This window comes from Dermacentor albipictus, chromosome 2, assembly GCF_038994185.2.
Source record: "Dermacentor albipictus isolate Rhodes 1998 colony chromosome 2, USDA_Dalb.pri_finalv2, whole genome shotgun sequence".
In the NCBI taxonomy this organism is placed as follows: domain Eukaryota; kingdom Metazoa; phylum Arthropoda; class Arachnida; order Ixodida; family Ixodidae; genus Dermacentor; species Dermacentor albipictus.
Window position 1 is genome coordinate 133,460,602 of NC_091822.1, and position 25,705 is coordinate 133,486,306.

A 25,705-nucleotide genomic window follows, 5' to 3' on the forward strand; every position below is an offset into this window, starting at 1 on the left:
GACTAGATGAACTTTGAATGAGAAACTGACGCCTTATATACGTAAGGAAATGAAGGAGTGGAGTGCTCACATCACGCTGAAAGAGTGAAAATTACGTTCTTGGCATCTGTCAGCTCAACAAATTGTTAGCACCTTAGATTTGATTTGATTTTATTTTTTTTTTTCATTTCTAGTGGCTGTCAACAGATTTGTGTCCCTGGAGACTGCTCACTTCACATTCATCGCACTGAGGGCAGAATAATGTAAAAAAGGAAAACATTTGTGGAATGAGCAGTAGCACTTCGGAAAAGCTGAAAAGCGATGACAAAGCAGACCTTGAACAATATGGCTACAAAATCATACAATAATGTGTGGAAACTTGTATGTGAAGTTCGAGAAATAGATCATTGTTCAGAAACGTAAAATCGTACGTTCTCCGCAATCATGACCACGCCGGGATCAGCCTGAAGATATGTTTAATTGAAAAGAGAACTTCAATCATAGTTATTGAAATAGCTGTACAAGCCTAGATAATCGCGCCGCGCATATATGAGTTGCGGGAAGTTTTGACAGAGGCAATGGTGATGACAAAACGAAAAAGGCGGTAAATTGTGGTAGATATTCATCTACCTGAACCAGGGTGTTCTCCGTTTCACTGACGTCCAAAATGGTAGTATTTGTTATTATCAAATCTAAACTTTTACCAGCGGAGCTTCTTAATTCATTGAATTGGGGAACCCCCTTGAAACCGAAGAAATGAATGAGACATTGCGCTTTTTTTCCCCGTAGGTCAATCAGTGCTGTAACAACGAAGGAGGCTGGTTGATTAGTCAGTGCCAGGCAGATTGATGCCCCCGCAAATAAGTATTTTATGCTTCGTAATGTCTCTCCAAAGCAGCATAATGTTCAACAACAATAGCGGTATCGAAATTCGGAGGAAAATAGTAGCACCCAAAAAGGCAGTTCAAACCACCATATATTGGAACTTCAATTCATACGCATTCCTCCTAAGTAGCTTGATCATTCCTTACAAATGCCTACAAAATGGCACGACAAGCTGTGCGGACACCTCCACCGTCTTTAATATTATCCATGCGCTTGCGGTCCCTTCTGAAGACGGAATAGTCGGTAGAAAATTTAGACTTACTCTAACAGGAAGTATTTCACCAAATTTAAGGTATAGAAATAATGTCACGTTCACAGGCACACTAACTTTTACAAAAATATGTCTAACTTTTTTTCTTCTCAGTCAGTTTCTTGTTCTTGGCATATTTCGTTTGAATAGGGACCGATGATTGATTTCCTTCCCCTAGCTGAATGTTTCTATATATGGGGTTATTTTCTTCCTTATATATAGGTGGAAAACGCCATTGAAAAGCTTCGTTCTCTTTTTTTTTCTTAGAAGTCTGGAGTAGAATAGTTCTGTTTTACTGTAGAGGACACAAAAATTTTTATGCAGGAACGAAATGCTACTCGTGTACACCAAACAGATAAAAGTACAGACATTTATGCGGTGTCCGTTGCTTCCAGCCGCATTGAACTTTACTGAGCTCCACGCCACCTAAGCAGTATGAGTATGAGTATGTGTATGAGTTAAGCAGGCACACCGAGTTCTACGACGTCGAAATTAACCCGAAAGTTCTTGCCACTGTGTGTAATTTCAAAAAAGCTTATTGGCGGTTTCCGAGAATACTTTATGATATCAAGCACACCGCAGCATCATTCAAGAAAATAACTTTTCGGCAAGCAGTCATTACAAGCAGCCGTCGTAAAGTTCTGTGTGATAATGAATAGGTAAACCACTTCACTAGCTTTGTAGTTGCCTTCACAATTACCAACTATATAGGAGGACCTCACAGTCGCAAAATTAGTCAGCCAGTATGTAATGCGCATTATTTCAACAAAACATTTAGGCCTGGCATGGCTTCAAAAAATATATGCACAATATTTGAGTGTTTGATGTTGGGACTACTTGAACAATGACATATGCAAAACAATGTTTCTAGTGCACAGGGGTCATGAAATATGAACTTCTTTCATTTACGCGGGTGCATGTGAGTCCCTTCTCCCGGCCTTATGCTTCTTTGGTTGCATTGTTTGCATTTAAGTTATTTGACGACTTCGTACGTTTTGGTGTTTGCGGAATGTGTGTGCGTTTTTATGTAGAAATGTCTAGTTTCAACTTCTTAACTACGCCATTTTATAGTCGACAATAATGTAGCCTGCTTTACCATTTGTCTGAGGTTATTGAACAAGCACACAGTGTGCCTGACGAAATACATTGCTTTTCTTCTAAAATTTATCAACAGTGACATAAAAGCATTTCTGCGAAGCTGATGAGTACATATCACAATTAGTAATTTCGTTGAATTTACTAGAAGAACTGATTATTTCAGTCTGTGATTTTATTTCTTCAACGATGTTCTCTGCGAGATGTAAGCTATAGTTAATTGTGATCTGATTTTCTTGGCCGCGATAAGGCAGCTGCATTTTTTGTCAGCGTACTCAGAGGGTGAGTGTCATATGGCGATTCTGGCGCAATGGGTACTTCATTTCTCGAAACATGATGATACTGCGGCACGGAAGTCTATGGTGATGACGATCCAATTAAGACACTTCAATTGTGATTGGGTACCTTAAGCGCTGCTCAGTTTGGCTTGCAGGAATTCCGTAGAGGCTTGTTGGCACTCTGTGTTGCTTCTTATAGAAGCTCTCGGCTTCGCTGCAAACCACTGTTGAGAGGAGGAGGCGGAGGAGGAAATAACTTTATTGGGTCCTGAGGAACCCCTCTCCATCCACTCTTGGTTGAGTGGTCGGCAGGGGTCGTGGGCCGCACCCACGTTGGGACAGGAAGCCCGTGAGCCTCCGCCCTTTCGTGAGCCCTCTGGACGGCCCGGAGCTGGGTCTGGTGGTCGTCGCTTCGCAGGGCGTCCACCCAGACTTCTTCTTTGTTGAACACAGTGCCGCTTAACGCGGAGCATTGCCAGAGCATGTGCGCTAGCGAGCAGTACGATTCGCCGCAATCTGGACGAATTTCAGTTTTTCGAACAGAAGGCCAAAAGAATATAGACTCTCCATTTATCGCGGCGTCCCTTATATTTGGGATAGCAGTTGCACTGAAGAATTACCTGGACCCTACGCATAAATTTAGAACAAATTGAATCATGCGTTTCCTTAGCGAAACGCTATTACTTTTCTTTAGCTTGATACGTAAAACCCATTCTTTTCAAACTAGAAACGAAGGTATGTTTTTATTTGTGGAGAATACTGCTTTCCTTAAATTTAGTTTTAATCTGTCCTAAAGTCCGCGTAAATAATGTAATTCAACCCTTCGAGTGCACGGTCTTTTTTACCACCACCGTTGGAAGTGATCCTTATTTTACATGTTGCGGAAAGCTTGAAAGTCGCTTGTGTTTTATCTTGACTCATGCGAAAGCACTCTGCTAACCTTTATTTGTTAAATCAAAGGGGGCGCCAAAATACATTCCGCCTTGCTTATTGGTGATGGAGCCTAGCTCTTCTTCGTGCCTTGAGGAACGCATACTCCATCTTGGCAGACACCTTTAGGCCAACTTGTTTGTTGTGTCAGACTCGGAACGGGTGGTTTAACTTGGCCTTGTTGAAGCTGAAACATGGAAAAAAAGAAACGACGGAAATGTTACCGCTTCGCAACCCGTCGCAAGAATTTCAAAGAGCAAAATATAAGAAGCTGACGTGATAACCGTTGGACATTCAAGAAGATATAAATTATTTAGCTTCTTTTAGTGCTACACAGCCTTTAATAACTACTTTTCTCCATTATATATTAGTAAAAGATAGTAAATAAATAAATAATAAATAAATAAATAGGCCATGTAAGGAGCGTACTGACAACGTACATCAGAGGATTTGTAAACCTTGAACACCAATCCCAAATAATATGACCATTTTTTGTTAGTCATCGATAAATTAACAAAAAATCACTGGTTAAGCTAGCGGCCGGCTTTTCTCGCTGCATGAGGAGCTTCAGTAACTGGCGCAACGAACAGCCTATGGTGTCACTGAAACAGCTGTTCAAACAATTCGATACGCTGTCTTCAATATTGTTACGTTGTAGTGATGGTGCAAAAACACACTACCATAACTGTGAGGTAGGACTCTATTTTTTAGTGGACATACTTGTGCGCAAAAAGGCAAGCAACCCTGAAATTACAATCATATTGGCTATCTCAGTCGCCGGCCATCGAATCCAATCTCTTGGGTTGAGTTCATCGGTTATTTATACATGCCTCACAGTATAATCAAGAGTTATCGCTTATGCTCGCGTATACTTTCGAGAATATACAACATTCTTCTCTTAGCGTTACAGTCGGATGAGATACACTTACTGCGCTGTGGAACTGCTGGCAATATTACAGAAATTGCTCATTCTGAAGGTGCTTCGTGCATCTACTATAATGGATGCACGAAGCACAAACACATACATACATACATACATACATACATACATACATACATACATACATACAAACACTGACAAAAAGCAAGGTGAGGACGAGTAGAGATATGAACAGAGTGGTTCCGTGCTGGTCTCCTGCACGTTGCCGCCATCGGCATTACGTATAATCCACGCCTACATAAAAAAGATGGCCAACAAAAAGAAATAAATGGTCGTTGAGTGTCGCTGGCTACCGTTGGCTACGGCCAAGTGAGTGCATGAGAAGTTCTCTAGTATCCACACGCCAAGAAACGTTGGCTTTTGAGTTTTCTTTGTGTGTGCGTGTGTGTGTGCGTGTGCGTGTGTGCGTGTGTGTGTGTGTGTGTGTGTGTGTGTGTGTTATTTTATAACCAACCGTATTCTTTTATAAATATGATTGCTGCCCGATTAATTGCCCCTCAACCCGACTAGTAAGGGAAGACTGCTAAACTACATCAAGTCACTAGCTTAGAAAGAGAAAGAGAGGCATAAACAAAAAAGCGGAGACGTTAACGAGGTGGTAACATCCGGCATGCCCCTTGTGACCGGATGATAAAAATCGAGGAGGGAAGATAAAGGACGAGAAAGAGAGAGTGCAAGATTATGAAGGGAGCACAACACATGTGCGAAGCCAAAAAACACGCTGAAGTGGGTAGTCGCTCGCCCAAGCAACGACTACACACTTCAGGCTTTCTTCGACAGGACTCGTTGGAAGAAAGCACATAATCTTATTTCCTGTCATCCAGAGAGGCCCCTTTCGGCTTTTCCGCGCACGAAATGATCCTAGCTTGTGGAGCATTCAACTGCTCAATGAATGCCACCACTGCTCTCTTTATATCTTGCATACACATCGTACTTCATGCCATTTTTATGTTTCCTCAGTCTTCACCGTCTTCATGGTCCAACAAACGCTTTGAACAAATATTTTTTTGCCATTAGCTATGCAGGAATGAAATATTTTACCTCCCGCAGAGTAATGGCACGTAGCCCATCCATGTTTCAGCCATTCCTAAGAAACTATTTCGGTCTTGCTACTTAACGTACTTTGGTTAATTTACGTTGTACCGTTTCCTTGCATTGTTTCTATGGGTTGTCGTTTTAATCCTCGTGGTTGTATTTCGCTGCATTGTACAATCCACTTGAGTTGTATGTTTTTGTTACCTGACATCCCATAACTATGTTTCTGGCTTTATATTTTGTATGTTCTCCCCTTATGTAACACACCGACAGAAGCCTTTAAGGTTTAATTAGTGATTATGGTGATGATGATGATGTCGACTTGCGTCTGGCAGTTCATCAGTAGGTGTATCGAATGCCAAAGTAGGCGCAGCACGCTGCGATGCCTCAACCATCTGCGTATAAGATAGTGCAGGGCATTCTTTTAAACAACCTCACCGACCTCTGTGTCCGATGTGTCCTCAACTTGTGATTTGTGCGATGCTGGAAGGGTAGAAAGTACAAGGGCTGTAAGGCATCTCCTTCACAGCAGCCGTAGCTTTGCTGGAAGACTATCGGGGGCTACGTAGGCGATTCCGGACAACTTCAGTAGCTTCTTTGTGGGTCGAATTTTTCCTGACCATTTCTTTGGGTATGAATGACTTGTTCTTAATTGAGGACAGTCTTTGGAAGGAGCGTCATGAGAACTCTGGCAGTTCAAGCACTTAAGGACGGTAGTACAGCAAGTGTCTTCTGTGCGGTTTTCCACATGCCAGTGATACACACCTGAGTTCGTAGATACGACATTCACGTATTGAAGTTTCAGGCGCTTGGGGCTCTGAAAAGGCTTTGAAATAACTGGGCAACTATGCTGCAAGAATAAGAAACTCGTTCCTCGTCGGTGTCGTAGGCAGCGAGTGGTCGTAGGAAACAAACATGTGATGCGACGGCGTCCAACGTAGCGTTCATAATCAAGTAACTTCCGGCAGTACGTAGTAAGTCTAGATGGCGGAGCGTACATGCACCCATGACCGTCCGCTACGTTGACCAATGATACATAATGAGATAAATACCGAGCAGCTGCTGTATTAGACAAAGCGTGATTGAAACAATCTTGATATGTGTGGCACCAAGCTCTTTCATGTCGCAGAAGGTATGCGTGAGCAATTTGCCGCATTGTCGAAGGTCCAGTTAAGGGTAGTTTCGACCGTGGTTATTGATGTCACATTAGCCGAATGTACAAATGTTGGGGTTGTCCGGCGTGCTTTGAGCGTTTCGAATGTTCGTCAATGCTGTATTAAACTTATACATTCTCCATGTTTTCTTTGATTTTAGAAAATTGCAGATATATTCGGCAAATCTATTGTAGAGATGTCCTACTAAAAATTTTCTCCCAGCGTTCCAGCGTTGAATATCACACAAAATTTGGGAATTCCTGCACAAGCTCGTGCGTACTTACTGGGAACATGTTTCCTTTTCTGGCGACTGTTTGATAGGCATGTTTCTTTTTTGCCACAGAGTCCCCGAAGCACTTCTGCATTACATTGAGAAAATGCTCGTTTGTCGCACTGCGCCTTCGGAATATTCAAAGCAGATAAATGTGCTGTCAGTAAGAAAAGCGAACATTTCTGAGCCAGACAGCAAAGTTCTGTTTCACTGGCTCAGCCATTGGCACTACATCAGCCTGTCACCGACAAGTTCACTGCTTTTCCCTGCAAATCAGCGCCGCTTCTTGTAGTGCTGTGAAATTCCATGCTGTCTTGGAGTTGGACCTTGTTACCTCAGTCTTACCGAACGGCAATGACGGCAGTTCAGCAATTTTTCATTGCGGCATCGTCGTATGGCATGGACTACGCCATACATCTCCAAACAGTCACATGTGAGAAGCGCTTATTGAACACACTTGAGAAGAGGCAAGCGATGTCATGCGAGGTTAACAGGAAATTCATTATTACCTATACAGCAAGTCAACCGTGCTTCTTCTAAATATCCTTAATAAAAGAATAGTGAAATTGATGTAGCAGGAAAAACGGTGCCATCCGAAATGACAACCTCTCAACTATTGTTTTACGTTTTCAGTCACTCGCGCAGATTAATTTCACTCGTGTCCCTTTCTTATCCCTGTTTAGTAAAGGTATCTCGTTTTTATTTCTTCTTCTTTTAAATTGATTGATGACAATTTCGTAAAAAAATTGCGTTAAGGTACATTTTTTCATCTCAAGCTGCTTTTTCATACTGTGGTACTCATAGGGTATTTCGAAATGCTAGGTTGAGTGCGTCCCTAAGTTTTTCTTTCTACACCCAACTCCTGGATTTCGCTCTTTTGATTTATCTCATCCGGAAGATCCAAGGCGCGCTCATCATCATCATCATCATCATCATCATCATTTATTGGTCCTTAAAGACCCCTGGAAGGGGCATTACATGGGGGGGGGGGGCGGAACATTAAACACAAAAACGTAGGTCACTGTCACACATTGTCACAATCAGTGATCAGCAGGATATACACAGAAGAAAAAGTACAAAAACACTTTAAATAAGCATTAACAAGTATAAAAACAGCAACAGTAACAGAGGCAAACAGAAGCAGGCAAGAATTTTCACATCATGTTTTCAAATAGGATGTCAGCAACTGCCGGAACTTGTATGGATCGCGTTCTGTTCACGGACCTGTTGTAATCTTCATACACACCCGACGCTCTCAGCGTAAAGTGCGGTGAAGCAATGAACTGAATTTGAATAAAGTCGTAGTAGATCTTATACCCAAAGGCACAAAATATCATTCGCAGTATACTTACTATACACGGTTCTTTGTCTTTCAATAATATTTCTTCGTCTTTTTCACAGTCAAACGTACAGTTGTGGTAAACGTAGCCCTAGAATAAAGAAGGAAATTTCACATCTTACATTAAAAAGAACCGGAATACTAATAACATTAATTTGTTAGCATGAAGCTTGTGACATTGCTTTATGCAGAACAAATGCAGGTTTTCAGATAACACAACCGGCACGACTGAATAATTAGCAAGTTTCTTGGGCTTTATGCTAAGAGTTATTGTTGCTCCATGGGATGAAGATTGATTGTTGTGTTAAAAAGGCTAATTCTTCTTCAAATATATCAGTTGACAAGCTAAATAATCGCGTAATCTAAGTACAGAATACGTCAATGTTATATTGGCGTCAACTGTGGTAAACATCTAACAGGCGTTTAGATGGAAACGTTCAGAAGTTCGTCTCCTTTCAAAATTCTAGTTTAAATACATCCTGAACGATGGAACCATGCCAGACAAGCATTAATTTTAATCTTTCAGCACAACAGAGCGGGCTTGGATTTGAAAGTACTTACAATGTACTAATACGGACTTTACTAAGTACTGTACGCACCTAATAGCAGTCATACATGTGGACGACAAAATGGACATTTCCGCTGTTAGAATCACTCGAGATGTTATGCATGTATGGGAAAGGTTATTTAAGATCATCAATAAAATTGTGACTGTTTTCGTGCTGTATTCTAGCGATAAATGACGGAAAGCATTATGGACAACACATTGTTTAAGTCACGGTTGCAATATGTCTATGAAACGGGCCTGCATGCTCATATTTATCTCCATTATGACGCTATTCCGTGTCGAAATCCAAGTAAAAAAAAAAAAACTAGGGGTCACTCCGTTGCCCAAATACACAAATACAATATTCGGAAGCTTCATCCGCCAGCATAAATCAACTCGTTTTTCCAACATCTATGGAAGAAACGCTAAGATTGTCCTGTTTCTAGGTCAGTAAGCCTCTGGCATTATCTATCTCCAGTGATCGAAGTAAAGATGCTGCCAATGTCCGGCGAGAGAACTCCCGCATACATTTTATGAGATTCGTTCGAAATTCTTGTGCACGAATTGACACGCTGAGCCTATCGCCTTCCTCGCAGCTGCTGCTCGCCGTAAAATAATTTTCTAGAACTGCTTAAGGGGCGATCCGAAAGAATAAGCCAGAAATAGCGTAAAAATTGAATAGAATCAAGCATTATGCTTACGTATTTTGAGTCATAACGCAGCTCTATATCCCAGTTAAATTGGTGTCCTTGAATAACTACCGAACGATAGCGGTAAAATGCAATAATTATTGACGTTAGCACCTTCGTTATTATTAATTTCTCTTGCCAGCTAATTAGTGTGATGATAGATGGTGGTTGTAGGTTCGAAGCCAGAGAGACTGCTTCACGCACTATTGTGTTGCCCTTTCAGAACATTAGTTTTCATTGTCTTCAACGCCTTCTTTCTGTTTAGCGTCATTGTTTCGGTCTCCGTTGTCGTATCGGCTATCACTTCTGCTTCCGTATGAGGGATGCTTGAATTTTTTCTCATGCTTTGTATGGTATTTTTCTTACACCCTGCCCCTATAGAGTTAGCCAGCCAGACGCCTGCAGTGACAAATTTGCTGGCATTTCCATTACGTCTCTGTTTTATACATTTTAACCCGTATACTCAAATTTAGGAACCACACGTGAAATCTGTATGACGGTTATACTTACGACAGTAATTATCTGAGTGCAGACAATATACGGATACGCACACACTCTGAATAAACAGTGAAAGATAGATGGGCTTGTGATAAATACCTTGACCTTTGCCATCGTAGCGTTACAATCAGGGTTACGATCCCACGGAGGAGGTGGTATTGTAGACTTAACTGCGGGAAAATAAAACACGCCGTAATTAAACAGTCTCAGGCACCAGTATCGGCGCGAGATGGATCGTCCTTCATTGGGTGCTTTAGACAAGCAACTAAGCAAGCCACAGGGGATAGCTATTATGTTCATTGCCATACAAGTGAACAAATATTCTGGAATTGAATATTATGCGTACCTATACAAACATTTTTTGACTCTATAGCTGGAGGACAAAAGTGGAATCACAAAATTTTGAATGAAAAAATCACGCCCCATTTTACTGCTGTGAAGGTGGAGTAGCAGCGAAGCTGCTTAGATCACCACATAGAGGTGACACAAAATTTAGATCTTGCGTATGAGCAAATCCTTTATTTTGGGGGGGAGGGGTGGCGGGAGGCGGTGACGGCTGTCATCTCCAAGGTGCGCGCGCGCACGCACACACAAACACACACACACACACACACACACACACACACACACACGCGCGCGCGCGCACACGCACACACACACACGCACGCACGCACACGCACACACACACACGCGCGCGCACACACACACACACACACACACACACACACACACACACACACACATTTAATTCTAGACAGGCGGCACACGAACACACACAGATATTTTATTGACCACTGTGCCTTAGTCGGTGCTCTTAGTAAGACCTTGCTCGCAGCATTAGCTTCATTCTATGCAAAAGCGTACACGTCTCATCAATTGAATATGTACTTATTTCGCTGATTGGTGGCCATCATGACGATAGGTACGCACACATATTCTCGTATCACATCTGTTATTAAATGCATAAGCATTTCTTTGCAAACGCAACAAGAAATTTGTCCGTCACGTAAGACATGGTGGTGATGGTGATGGTGATGGTGAATTGTTGCAACAGGCGGGTTTAGCCTGGCGAACAAGGCCGGCAATTGCTCCGCCCGAGCGTCTCGCACAATACCGCTGATGGGTTTCACCATATGTCCATCAAACCGGTCTCTCTTAAGAAATCGATGAGGAGACGTGAAGTTTCTTTGCGGGCCATCACTGATCCCTCGGGAAATATAAGGTGTTGCAGGCGCGCATGCGGAAGGTCCTTGTTTTGCAAATTCTTCAGGAGAGTGTCTCTTGCATCTTGGAATTGCTGGCAGGACCACAAAAAGTGCTCAATGTCTTCTGTCTCGTTGCATGCCGTACAGTTCGGAGAATTTACTCGCCCTGTTTTAAATAACCAGGCCGGTGTGTTAGCAGATCCTGTCCTTATACGATGTAGAAGTGAGGCTTCCTCTCGATGCAATCTCTTGGTTACGCAGGGCATATGCGGTGGAACCCAAAGCGACGCAAAGTGATTTCGAATTTCAGATTTTTGCACTTGGTTACTCTTTGGAGCCTTGATTTTGGGAGGATGATATAGCGCTGCGTATGCAAGCGCATCAGCTTTTTCGTTTCCTGAGATACCAATGTGGGAGGGAATCCACTGAAACTTTACTGTGAAGCCTTTGTTGTTGAGGTCTTTCACAATGGCTAGGGATTTGCGTGGGAACTTGAGGGATGGCAAACCACGGTATAGTTGTTGTAATGCGGCCTTTGAGTCCGTAAGGACAACCACATTCTGCGGAGGCAAAGTCTTTAATTTGCGCAGAGCAGAAGACAATTCATGACTGATACCCCCTAAAGCAATGGATCATACCCTCGTAAGGAAGCAAAAAAGAATTATTAGCTACCTGAGGGTCTACTGATATTGAAAATGATGTTTGTTGATAGCTAATGTAGCGAGAATGCGTATCCAAGTGATGAGACGTATAAGCTTTTGCAGACAATGAAGCGATTTTGCAACGCAGATTTGTTGACGGATACGAAAAATCCACGGAACAGCTTCGCTAGAATAACCTGCGAACATAAATGAACTTATGCGTTTTACGTGTTGTGTGCTTCGTGTACGCTAAGGTGTTCACTGAAGAAAAGCCTACTTTTTCGTGCTTGAATGAATCTATATTGTACTGTTTACTTACTTTCTTGAAATGGTCATTTATAATTATTATTAGTCTTTTGCAGTAAGAGCAGTAAACAATGCCACATAGGCGAATTTCGTTATTATTGTACAATTATGTCAGTTTTTCTATCAGGATTGAGGCTCGGCACCGTAACTGGCAATTGTTCTCTCTTAGCGTCTGATATTCTCAGCCAGAGCAATCGCAAGCCAGGGAGTGTTTATGTGCCAAAGAATTTGGCCAGAAAGAATCAGAATGATTGAGGAAATCGGTTCTCCTTAGTACCCAGTATATGCCGCCAACACGAAATGAAGCGACGGAGGGCACATGGGAGCATCTGCCACCGTGACCGTAAATGGCGTTTGTTAAGACTGATATCATTACTCCACAACCACAAATACCAAAGAAAGTGGGTGAGAGGACAGGTGTCCCCATAGCTCAATTAGTGGAGCGTCACAAACACACGGAGGGTTCTACCCCACCGTGTGTGGTGGGGTAGAACCCCCATCATGCGGAGGGTTCTACCCCCAGCATAGCCGAGTAGTTTTTTTTTTGCTTTTGTGATCACTACTTTCATTTTCCAGCAGTTAGAGAGCTGGACTAGTTGGAATGAATGCGTACGTGATGTCGGCGCAGAAATACGACGGCAGTACGAAAAAAAGGACACAGGAGGAACGCTCGTATAGTGTCCTCTTGTTACCGATCGTTTTTGCTGGTTGGTTTCAAGTATACTTAGACATTTCTGCACTTCAGTTAAATAAAACGTTTCACTTTTGCCTGTGCTTTTTGTAGCCTTTCTGTTCGTTGGTCCCATGGAGAACTTGACTTATATGAGCCACAAAGCCATCCACGCAATGAGTAGGTCACATGTTCCGACCGCCTTTCAGTTGTCCGGATTTAAGCCCATTCACACCACCTGTAAGCGGTTCCTTATCTGTTAGCTATTACTGGAACGGTGCCTTGCTTTTGTACCCAAAAATATCAATGTACAATTTTTTTACAGCTTTGCTGTGGTGACCACTGTTTTTGTGACTTAGGAACTATGCTCTCGCTCGCTGCGTGACGTTCGGTTTCTGTTTCACCGCAGACTAAAAGTGCAACCTTCCTTAGACGTCCCTACATTTAGTACGTTTTGTCGTACTATCAGTCTTAGCGCAATGTAAGGCTCACTTTGCCATGACATGATATTCACGTGGCCAGACGTAGGTTGTATGTGCACCAAATGTGCCTTTGTGCTTTCACGGTCACTCTATAGTTTTGTTTTGCATAAACACTAATTGTTTGTGAAGATTTCCGTACTTCATATAACATTACGCAATCTCGAACCGTAGTTTGGGGATGCTTTCCACTTATTAACTAAGAAAGCAAAATGCAGCTTTTATACGTTGCAGATGTTCTTGCACTTGGAAGTCATACATGTTTTAAGCGTAGCATTACTCTTTGGGAGCATGCAACTATATATATTGTACGCTCTTCTAACTATCACTCAAAGCACACATTATGTGATTTTCACAATATTAAACTGCCGAGGCCACCTTGCTTTAAATTGTTCAAAATGCTCTGGAGATTGATCTGCTAGAACAAATAACAGAATGGAGTAATTGATCCTACCTATGCTCGGCGTTGTCTTCTTCCTTTTGGGAACGCACTTTCCATCGTTGCAGACACCTTTAGGGGCTTTGTCTCTTTTCGTGGATCTTTTGGGGATGGATGGAGATTGCACATCTGGAAGCTTAATCGATTCATTAAAAAACAGTTAAGGACGTATAAATAAGCTACAATAGACGGCTACAGGCTCCGCGAACATTTTGCTGGAATAGTAAGGTTTATTCAGCATGCCGAATTATACAGAACACTTTAAATGCTACGCAATTAAGCTAGTAGCTTCAAGCGTAACTTTCGGTTACATAGGTTAATTGGATTAAGGGTAAGAGGTCACACACAAAAAAAAGGCCTCATGAAGTTACGTTTAAACGTGAGTGAATTCAGAACGTTCACACCCACACGAGCGAAGGCAAAAATATTAGCCCTGTATTGTCCAGTAATGATTGAAAAGAATGAGCAATAGGGATGAGAGTTCTTATGAAGCACGTTAGAATGCACACATAACGATGGGCTCTGCGCTGTCTTAGCCTTCACCGGATAAATTATGACTGAACACTGTCTCACAGACAGACGTTGTTACCTTCTTGTATTGTCACGTTGTATATGTCAGTGTGCTTTTTGTTTGTGATCACTGCACCTTGTTATCATTATTGTTCTTTTGTTTCATTGCGAGACACGTTCGCAGTGTCACGTTACGGCACACGTGATACATCGCGAGTTCTGTAGCTAAAGAATGCGTCCTCTATAAACATGTACTACGGGCACTGCGAATATTGCAGTACGTTCTCGAATCAGCGCAAGTGCCGTCGATGATCTGAAACTTATGATGACACATATATAAATAGCGGGCAAGTTCACCGTGCCCGAGCCGTACTTTTCTGACACAAATTGGCTTCGAAAACTGTTTCGTTCTATTACGGTCGTTGTTTGCCTGCCCCTCCCTCTCTCCCCTTTATGAGAAACACCCATCATAATTACGCGACCATTTATACCAAGCAAACAATTATTTTTAAATCATATGAGGTTACCACGATGCCCTGTCTGCAGTGTACGCAAAGACGGTGTTTGCGTAGCGCACGAAAGTAGGAAAGGAAGGACAGAGAGGAGGAAAGAGCGCCAACTTCCAACTCATCTATATTTGCGGACGAGCATAATATATATGCGCGGCAAGCACGAAAGAACACAGAAAAGGGGGGGGGGGATACGCAGAACCAGCACATCATAGGTTAGTCAAATCACTTCACGTGCCCACGATTGCCCTGCGCTGGGCCAGGTAATCTCGCTCAGTTCGTGACAGGGCAACGGAAGGGGTGCTTACGCGGCGGTCGCCTAGATTGGGAATGTACTCCGCTTCTATTACTTCTCGGTTTTATTACTTCTCGGTTTAACTGGGCTACGCAAACACCGCCATTACGGACTACGACCAAGTCGCCCCAAGCCTCTACCCTAATACACAGAGACGTATTCCCTATCAGATGCGCTTGCAAATTATTTACGATTGAAAGAACAACCCCACTCTGAGCACTGAACATTCCTCTAAGACTTTCATGATTTAAGCTGTAAAACATAATCGGCCCATGGACTAACGTTGCCAGCGCATATCGCTCAACAAAGGCATTTCTTAATCTTCCTCATAGACAGCGGTCTGAAGGACTTATTTTAGCTTATTGAGCATTATGGAGCATTATGATGTGTTTGGTGTGCGTTATGTGTCTGTGACGATGCACTTTGCACATCATTTCGTTTATCCGCATACCCATTTGATGTAGCGCGCTAAACAAACCTCTCCAGCATTCATTAAATGGCCGTCTCTTCCTTCTCCTGTTCAGTAGAGTGCATCCAAAAGTGACTGTGAAGGCTTCATATTTCACGTAAATCATATCTGATAATACGCGGTATCACTGCTCTTACAATGATGTAATTTTAAGACATGATATGTGGAGTATTTTAATTTGTTTTGTTCACTCTGCCGCATTTTTTAAAAGAACACTGAGAAGGAGCATTAGTTTTTGAAAGAAAAGCTTAATTCGATTTAGCCTAGAAAACAAAGAAAAGTGTAAGTGACGCATACTTACAATACATCTTTCATTGTTCTTCAAGGATACCTCTTCATCTTCTCCGCATACGAAAGTGCAACTGCGATATCGGTATTTCTAGAAATGCCACAAAAGTAACTTTAAGTAACAACTGAAACAAGCAACAATGCATCTAAAAGCTTTGTTATATTGAAACCAGAATCTTTCTTGGCATGCTGCAAGGTTAGCTGATAGAGAGAGAGAGAGACAGAGGAAAGACAGGGAGGTTAACCAGAGGGGTAGATTCAGGTTGCTACCCTAGGCTGTGGAGTGAGGAGAGGGGAGGTAAAGTGATAACAAAGTAGAGATAAAGAAAGAAAGGAGCTTAGACATACAATCACAGTCGGTCACTGTCGCCGCATACTGCCACCGCACAGCACAGTAGCACTTGCAGCCCTATAAACATCTGTTCAGGCTACCGCCGCTTGTCCAATTCTGTTGCCTTCAAGAACCGCAACAGTGCCCTCGTCGCTCTCTGCGGTGATGCCCCCCCCCCCCTTGTGATGGCGGCATTTTAAAATAAGTTCCTCTGTTAGAGGTCTTAGGTCCAAGCGCGCTATCGCGATTGCGAGCGATCGTCTCTGTAAATTGTAGCGAGGGCAGTCACAGAAAACGTGTTGAAGAGTCTCCTCGTTACCACAGTCATCACACGAGGCGTCGTCGGCCCATCCGATCCGGAAAGCAGAAAACTTGGTGAAGGCCACCCCTAGCCATGTTCGACAAAGCAAGGTAGCTTCGCGACTCCAGAGTCCAGGAGGAATACAAAGGCGTACATATAGAGAGAAGTCTAGGTTGTGCAGCCGGTTGTTTTGAAAACTTCCTGCGTTCCACAAGAATAACGTGATATAACAGCTGAGCACTTGAAGTTTTCTAGCGGCATCTGTTCTTGATAATAGTATCAGCTTCTCTTCGTCGCCTTGAAGAGACGACCGAGCAGCGTTATCGGCGTGTTCGTTCGCTATGACGCCGCAGTGACTTGGAAGCCACTGAAATGTCACGTGGTGTCCTTTCTCAGTCAAAGTATGGATTCTCTATCTAATAAGGTCTAATAATATATAAATCACCTAATAATAATAATAATAATAATAATTTAAATCTAATAATATAAATAAGGGCCTACCAAAGTCGTATCAATGTATTTAGGTTTTCATTCTTTCTACGAACAATTGCAGAGTGGAATTTGCTCCCGAATGAGGTAGTGTCTGCACCCAATTTTTCACTGGCCTTAGAGAACATTACATGAATCTGTTTTAGACAATATTTCCAGTGTGCCGTTTTATGCATTGTGTAACATATGTTATAATCGGATGTTGTTACTATTAGGTGTGTTGTCTTTCTCTACTAATTAGATGATTGTATTTTTTATACCACAGATGATATGATGCTGTTCTTCACGAAGTTGACCTTTATGTTAGTAATTAACCTCCCTACGATAATGCCCAACTCGGGTGCTGTAGGTACTTGTAATAAATAAATAAATAAATAAATAAATAAATAAATAAATAAATAAATAAATAAATAAATAAATAAATAAATAAATAATTGAATGAATGAATGAATGAATGAATGAATGAATGAATGAATGAATGAATGAATGAATGAATGAATGAATCTCGTATCTCGAATACCAGTTGTTCGTGTGGTCCATACTGCAGGGCTGGTAGCAAAGACTGCAGTGCTGCCTTCGAGTCACTGAATTTTGACCATCTTCGAGGTTGTTCTTGGCAGACGAGACGAAGTGCAGCGCGAAGAGCTGCAAGTTCCGCAGCCATCGGTGTCGTTGGGTGAAATGTCTTGAAACTGATGGTGATGGCTTTTGCTGGGAAGACCACGGCTCTAGGGGAGCACTGGAGAGTTGCCGATCCATCAGTATCAGTTCAGTATCAGCATCAGCATGTGTTCAGCATCAGTATGTGTTCGGCGTACCTCTCATGCAAAAGGAGCCGAGTTAGTCGTTTAAGAGCAGGTGACGACAGCTCAGATTTTTTCCTGATTCCTGGTACGGTGAAGTGCACTGCGGGTCGAGCCAAACACCATGGAGGAATCGATGGCTTAATTGCTGGGGTGAAGCCTGATGGAAGGCAGGTGTAAAGGTTAGTTAATGATTTTTGAAGGAGACTTAGAGGCAGCGACTGATTACATTACTGGGAAAACGAATGGGTGAGGAGGTTCCGAAAGCTAGTTATATCTTAGAGGCATATTCAAAGGCATTGAGAAGAGAGGGCATATAATAACCATGCCTACATAGCACACGAAGAAAGTTCATAGAAACTTATTATACTGTGCATAAGCTTTAGGTAAGCTAAAACAGAAGAAATTGCAGCATCGCACATAATCCTTTTTGTCAGTGGTGAGCACCTTTTATTGCAGAAGCTGTAACCACATTCATGCGCTGAACATAATTCTTCCTCTGTGCCTTTACAGTGCGAGGCAACACAAGCACCCTGATTTTGAAAAACCGGACTCATGCCATCGAAAATAAAGTTCGCTCTTCCTTTCTCGATGACGAATTCAATCAACAATTAAACTTTAATTGCATGCGTCTATGCATTACCTCCACTGCAGAGAGATAAGCACAAACAAAACACAAATAAGCAAAATAACAATTACGAGAGGGCGGAGGTAGAGAGTACTGTGCTACCGAACGCTGCGGTCACAGGTTGCAAGCTTCATCAGATGGCCGTGCAAGGACACGTCCGTTGCGCAAAAATTTACTAAAATGAAATGTGGCGCTGGTGTCCACATGAGAGCTGCAGGAAGGGTGGTTCAGGCAGCGTGGGCAAGATGGGGGTAGAGTATGAGTTTGCATAATGTTCGTTCTTACGACTTAAGTTAAACGGTTTCATGATTTTGCAAAGTGATGAATTTCATCACTTTGCAAATGCCAGAACCCGCAGTGATAACGTGCGCGCACAGAGCCTTTGCCTTGCGGATCAAATAAAGATGGATTGCAATAAATGCAGACAAAGTTTAGTAATCAAAGCCACAAGAAGGCTTTAGGTCCCAAACGTGAAGGTCAAACAAATTCATGTTGTAACGTTCATTCAGATAACAGTTGAACCTGTGCGAGAGTTATCGAGAAAAAAGAAATTAATGTGCAACTCAATGTAGACACCAAAACCAGTCTTGGGCGAGTTGGTCACGTTTCCATTTAAGCTTCCGTTTATGACGATCTCAACTACTCGCAATGGAACGCACCCTCATGAGCGTATGTGCGTATGTCGTATGGCTGGTAGCCCTTGTGCTCGTCACGCGCTAATGAACAGCTAGCCGCGTAAGTTGACTCGCATGTGTAGCGATATTCCTAAGCGATGCTTCGTCTGGTGAAGCCCGAACTCGTACAAGTCACAGCGTTAAGAAAAATACCGTGCAGATTAGAGCACAAGGCGTTACGACTTGAAGAGACCGGGTCGAGTCACGAAAGCTAGTCCAGAATGCTATAGTATATAGCCCAAGATAGAGAATGGTACTATACTCTGGTGCACTTGCTAACACTACTGGTACATTGAGGCCCATGCACTTTTTGAACTTGCATAAAAGGAATTAAGAAGAAACATTAATATACATACACTCAGGTTGTTCCTCCAAGATTTGCAATCCGGGTTCGTTTCACGGGGTGGTTCTGGCCTTGCAGCTAGCAGAATGTTAGGAGGGAAAATCAAACAAAGAAAAATTATGGACGAACTACTTAAGAAATTTTAGGCATATTTATTAGCTTTAGAAAACGATCAACGGCGGAAAAGAAGGTGAGGGGGCGACGGGAGGGAATGCCCGGCGCCGTGCGTATAGATATAAACGAAGTTTTCTTCAATGGCAACGTACTCTGCATGGTGGGACACAGAAATGTGCGTTTCTCTTAGGCGCACGAAGTAAAACTGAGGAGAAAATTTTAATGAGGCAGTGGTCTCGATTGTGAGGAAGTGTGCGGGAAATAAGTGTATTTGTAAGCGGCAATGAGACAACCGGAATGGGCATGCAGAATGTATTGCGGTAATCTTGTGCGCACTGAAGAATCTTTGAACACTCAAGCTTCCATCATATCTATTCGATGGTTAGATAATGTGCACCCTATGGCAATTTACCAGCCGTGACAGCTTGGCGTTTACTTTTGCTTCGGAAATCACTTATGACCAAAGAAACAGCCCGATCTTGCTGCTTGTTCGATTGTTCGCTCACTCTTTGTCACTCTCGGCTTTTGGCACGGCATGCGCATATATGTGGACCTGAACAAAGCGCCAAACGGCAGGATAACAAAGGCACCCTAGCTTAAGACGATTACGGTATAACGTCGAAGCCACGAACAACAACGACGACGATGTACTTGATTGTGGGCCAGCGACGATGGCGGCATCGTTACGAATATGAGGCCACGACGTTGACAATGCCAGTTATGACAAGCGTGAATGCGTGGTGGCGACAAGCACGAAAGATGAGTGTGGTATGGTGTCAACTACACCGAGAAAATAACGACGAATAAGATGTTAGGACTGCTACGGCAAATGCACGACGACTATAACGATATGATAATGGCGTTGACATGACGATGGTAGCAAAAGAACGACGATGGCAGCACAATGACGACGATCGCGGCAACTATACCTAGAGGACAGTACATTATTTACAACCTTATATTGCAGTACGTAAAGCTCACAAGATCAAGTATAAAGCTTTATATCATGGAGTGGGGGCTCGTAACTGCCAGTCACATTGTTCGAGTTAAGGAATTACGCAGCTACGGAGTGAGGGGACTTCATTGATATAAGTTTCAATTCAAGCGATACAAGTTTTAATGTAGTTATGGGGTGAATGATGCACAAATCACTATCTTTTTTATTTTGGCAAGATCAGGGCACAAGTAAATGTCTCATGGCGGTCGTGTTTCACTAAAAGAATTAGACAAATAATAAAGACGACGAAACAGAATTGCTACGACGACTAGTAGAAACTTAATTCACGAATAAAGATACTGCCGCTCTTTTATTTATTTATTTTCAATACTGCCAGTCCCATCAGGGACCACAGCAGGTGCGTATAGAAAAATGAAATACATGGTAATAAAAGTGCACCTCGCTATATTTTGAGGAATAAATCGCAGTGACGCTTACCTAGATGCAGACGATATACACATGCTGTGTGTTCGCTGTGAATTACGAAAAAATGTTTCTTCCGTAGCGCATTGCTTCTTTGTATGGCCAAGAATGATTCAGTACAAAGCAGGATGCAAGCAACAACATGCAACGTACTGCAAAAGAGCGGGATCTGAATCCATGCAAAGGGTGATGTGAGTATTTGCATTATTCTTTATAAATATGCACATGACAAGGCATATCATATCTGCCCTCACAGCTACAAATACGTAGATATTTCAGTAGACCATTGCTGCAATTTATTAAAATACCTTAGAGCGAAATAGAATTCCTTCCTGAAAACTTCACGATTATTTATTCTTTATGTAGCCTTGTGTAAAAAATAAATACTACTTATGGCGAAATGAAGGAGAGAAACAGAAGTTTTCCTAGTAAAGGAGTGGTTAGGTATAGCGACATGCTTGACATTCTACTCCAGGTGAGATGGCGATGGATAAAAGCAAGGGAGTGAGAAAAAAAAAAACATTACACCGATAGAAGTAGGCCCCTACACACGCGTGAAATGCACTTGCGCAAATTATATTTACGAAGTCTCGTTCGAAGTCTCAAGATATATTTACGAAGTTACGAAGTCTTGTAAGATGTTCCACTAAGCCCTGTTTTCCTTGCGGAATACAGGGCTTAGTGGGACACCTTAGTGGGACCCTGTGCAGGAGGACAGAACGAGAGAGCCGAACGTACTTTTTTGAGGTGGAGCCCCGCCGGGAAGAACACATTTTCCCTCTTTACATACTCCCGTAACAAAAGCGGCCGTGCCTCCTTGTGATGAAGTTGAAATTGCGGTTGGGGACTGGCCTTGAAGCTGTAAGTGCGGAAATCATAAAAAGAAAACGAAAACACACCTATAACGTGACAGGTAAGAGAACAATGTGCATGTTGCAATCCTTTAGGTAAGAGGATAAGTTTGTCTTCTTGTTTAGGTTGCTAGTGTACCGCAAAATGGAGCGCTATAGTTTAAAATAGCAAAGTGCGTCTTATGTGCGTGTAGATTGAGCGACAATATGCTATCGGTGTAAAGAAAGTGAAAGTATAAATGCATACTTACTGTGCACTTCTCACTATTGTTCAAACGAAATGCTTCGTCCTTTTCACAAATAAATGAACAGTTCTGAAAAATGTATTCCTGGGAGACAGAAAAAAAGATGCGAAATTGTCGTTTCAAAATGTTACCAATTTCCAATTCCCAGTAAATTCCCAACACATCCTAAAAACAGGAGTTGAAATTTTTTTCGCACAGGACACCGAGGACGCAATCCCTAATCACTGTTCCAAGCCATGTTTTCTGGGTAGGACGAAATTTAGCAAGCCAACTGATATTGCTGATGGAGACTAAGACTAGTCGCTGCAGTTTGATTATAGCTTTGAACGTTTGTTTAGAATAATTAATTAATTATTGATTGATTGATTGATTGATTGATTTGATTGATTGATTGATTGATCACTAATTTGTATTCCTCGCAATTGGCAGACCTAATATACTGCGAGATAGTAAAGAGTTGGGATGTAGCTCTCATATCAATATCGATGAACGTCCCCGTGTATAGATGATGATGCAATAATTATTCCCCGCTATTTCTAGCTTATAACAGAGCGGGTCGCCTGACAGATCCTCCGAGTAAACCTGCAAACACAGTTTTGTGACGAACAGCATGTGTGTGCTGCCGACAAACGCAAACGCCCCGCTTTCTTACGGCGCACACCAAGTTCGGAACGTGCATATGTAAACGGTGTGTGTAAGGGGAGGGGCGGAAGGTTGATTGCCTTCGTACCAGATGAACCAGAATCCACAAATTATCTGACTCACCCTAAACGAATCCTTAGCACATAGATAACACAGACTGACTATTTTCAAACTCCAAAGTTAACTTGCACCTTCCCACGCGTCACAAAACCAGGTCGTTGAGCTTTATTTGGAGATTTACTAATTACCTACGGCCTATACACTGATGATGTCTTAGTGGTATAGACATTATTAGCTTTAGTTCAGGACTGTAGCATAGTTTTGACGATTTTTATGCGGAAAATTGATTTTTAATGTGAAGAGAAAACACTGGAAATCACCCACGTGACCTTGCTGAGAGCTTCAGATATAATGCTTTGAATTTAGACCATAAATTCAGAATTGCAGGTATTTCTTCTGTCGTTACAGCAACATAACGCCAGTTTTGATCAATCTGGCTGCGACGTTGGGAAAGCAATATCAAAACCGAGCATAAGCTGGGAGAAGCTTAGGAAGTATAGGCTCTTGCTGCTCCACTAAGGCCAATAAGATACATTAATTTTCTAAATTTTTCGCCTTTCAGTCACGGTAATGTTGCCACCAATAGTCGCTGTGATCAACCATGTGTGGTACTTAAGGTGGCTTCTCATGATGACATCTGGTGCTTGGGCTCAAATTTAGAGATGAAAATGCTCGCGTTTGAATATAGTGAGACACCCACCAATTGAACGTAGTTCTATGATATGAAACTGAGACTTTCCATAACGTAATTTTTTTTTTCGACTTCCAAACGCGACACTAAGGGGAAGGAGAAGGAGACGACTGCGCTTGTGCGCAAATAACGGCTGAAAATTTATTGTGAGGCACCAATTTTTATAAAAAAAACTAGCACACGCTGAAACTGTACAACACAAGCACCATAATGCACTGATTAGTTAACTCTAGGCCAGCTGTGAAGCCAGAGTGTCACCATAAACAAATATGGTGAAACACACTCATTATAAGTGCATATAGCTCCGTCTTGCATGATATTTTCACTCATTTTTTAGTCTGAGTTCTGTTACTATTTAATAAATAATCAATCATATAATCTATTCATTGGTACCACAACCAGCGGGACCATTAATATGTGTTAGCAGGATGGGTTACAGAGTAACGAGAAATATAACATACTGCTACAATTACTGCTCCTTTCGGGCAGAAAACCAGGAATGTGTCATTGATGAATTGCTTGGAATTGATCCTTGTATTTGTTTCACCAGTAGTCGCGCCCACTAAATGCCACAAAAGCCGGCACCGCATCGGTTTTCTATGTTCGAATAGACTAATGCTCGGCAGGAGTTTGCAACAACATAAAATACTCTGCACAATTTGGACTGGGAGCACACTATGACTGGGGACTTCGGAAATAAGTTAACTTCAGCGACTGTATCGAAAAGGAAGTTATTATGCTGAACAATTCGCAAGAGCAGACATACGCTACTGTTGTTGATGTTGAACATATTATTGACAAAGGTGGCCAATCAATGCCAACTCCACTCGCCAAGTAAAAGCTATAAGTTGACCCTAGATACTTACGGTAGAACTGGGACGATAACAATCCGGGTTAATGTCACTTGGTGGTCCGGGCAATGGAAACTTTGCTAAGCGAAAACAATGGAAAAGTTGCACGATGTTACGCATTTGCAAGTGGTCCACGAGTGATTGCGAGGAATTAGTGTTTTGTGAATGGGCTCACTTTCGCGATGGCCTAGGATGACAAAGCAATAGATTTCGATGTTCCGCTTAGTCCGATTATGCTTATGACTTCATTTGGACCAGGCTCATTGTTTATTTTATGAGTGCAACTTCAGCTTACTAACCTTTTCAGTTTAAAATTCTACATGTCATTGCTTAGTTGTTTTTAAGCAAAGCGTTTCTTTTTTTATCTGACAATCCTTCAGGAGCTTGGTCTACGCGAGTACGAAGAGTATTGTTTCTCGCAAAATGGAAAACTTGTATAGCCTTGAATGTTCACCGAGAAAACCGGGCCAGTGAGCGCACACGTGTTCTGCGTAATCAAACGATAAACCACGCCTTAAAGCGTCCCCCCATAGAATGTTGACTGATACTTATATCTAAAGCACGCGTATGTTATAACAAGGCAGGTTGTAATATTGAAGGGCTTTTTTTACGTATCTGAGCTACTTGTTTCTACGTCAACTGGGTACGTGCCAGCACATGCCCCAGCCTAACAGTCACGTAGTTTTGACCGTCACTGTTGTGCCAATGATCGCACCACATAAAACCTGTAGTTATAATGTTTGCCTTACAGATACTTCTAAAGCACACCAACCTCGTCACCGAAGAGCGCATTATCTCCAATGTCTTCTTTCATGTTCGCGCAATTTTTTCTTGTCCTTTGGTCTACAACGGTCTACGGTCACTGCGCATGGGTCATTAGGTAAGCTCCCATGCTGCACCAATATCGCACAATGGGCATGGGCCACTGAGCCCCTTTGACAGAAGGCTCGTAGAAGCCTCAATTGTAGTGAGCTATGTGTCGTAGTTCTGAGTTCCCATACACCTCTAATCAACATTATTCACATGACAAGCGTCACACACCACATTCGCCCTTTTGACGCAGCAGCTAACAGCTACAGGTGACGAGGTCATGTGCTTGTCATCCACGGCTCGCTGCAATCTCATTAACCCAAACAAACTTCGCATCGTTAATATCGCAGCATTGAGTTGGATATGCGTGCTATTGGTTCACTATGATTACAGTTCCAGCTTTTCAAAGCTTCGTGTAAAATCTAGATTTCTAAGTTATGTTACCGCATTAGCACTTCACGTGCGACCCATATCTTAAAAGTACACAAGCTTACGCTAGGGGAACTGTCCTTCCCTTTGTAAGAATAATAGCGCACATTCTCTATAGGAAAGAAAAGGCAGGTGAATAGGCCTTACGCATTTGCGGCGTTATTTCGTTTGGTTGAACACATCTACCGGCTAGGCAGACACCCATGTCTACACTACCAAGAGCTCCATTTACGCCATTTCTCCTAGGCGATTGTGGTGTTGCTTGAAGCTGAAATTTCGGACAGAAAAATAACAATGAACACTACAAGCCCCATTCTTTTCT

General features: G+C 42.4%; 1 protein-coding gene across 2 annotated transcripts in view; it reads right to left on the reverse strand.

Annotated features, from left to right (window-relative positions):
* Positions 1-3,411: 3,411 nt before the first annotated feature.
* LOC135917942 (uncharacterized) overlaps positions 3,412-25,705 on the reverse strand; it is a 43,007-nt gene continuing 20,713 nt past the window's right edge. For both annotated transcript variants that reach the window (XM_065451587.2, XM_065451582.1), the window contains 10 exons: positions 25,531-25,651; positions 24,160-24,224; positions 21,907-21,984; positions 21,543-21,663; positions 19,284-19,348; positions 15,715-15,792; positions 13,646-13,766; positions 9,990-10,060; positions 8,170-8,247; positions 3,412-3,604 (listed from right to left, as the gene is read on the reverse strand). In XM_065451587.2, the coding sequence (XP_065307659.1) occupies positions 3,491-3,604; positions 8,170-8,247; positions 9,990-10,060; positions 13,646-13,766; positions 15,715-15,792; positions 19,284-19,348; positions 21,543-21,663; positions 21,907-21,984; positions 24,160-24,224; positions 25,531-25,651 (912 nt within the window). In that variant the 3' untranslated portion in view covers positions 3,412-3,490. The remainder of the gene's footprint in view (positions 3,605-8,169; positions 8,248-9,989; positions 10,061-13,645; positions 13,767-15,714; positions 15,793-19,283; positions 19,349-21,542; positions 21,664-21,906; positions 21,985-24,159; positions 24,225-25,530; positions 25,652-25,705) is intronic.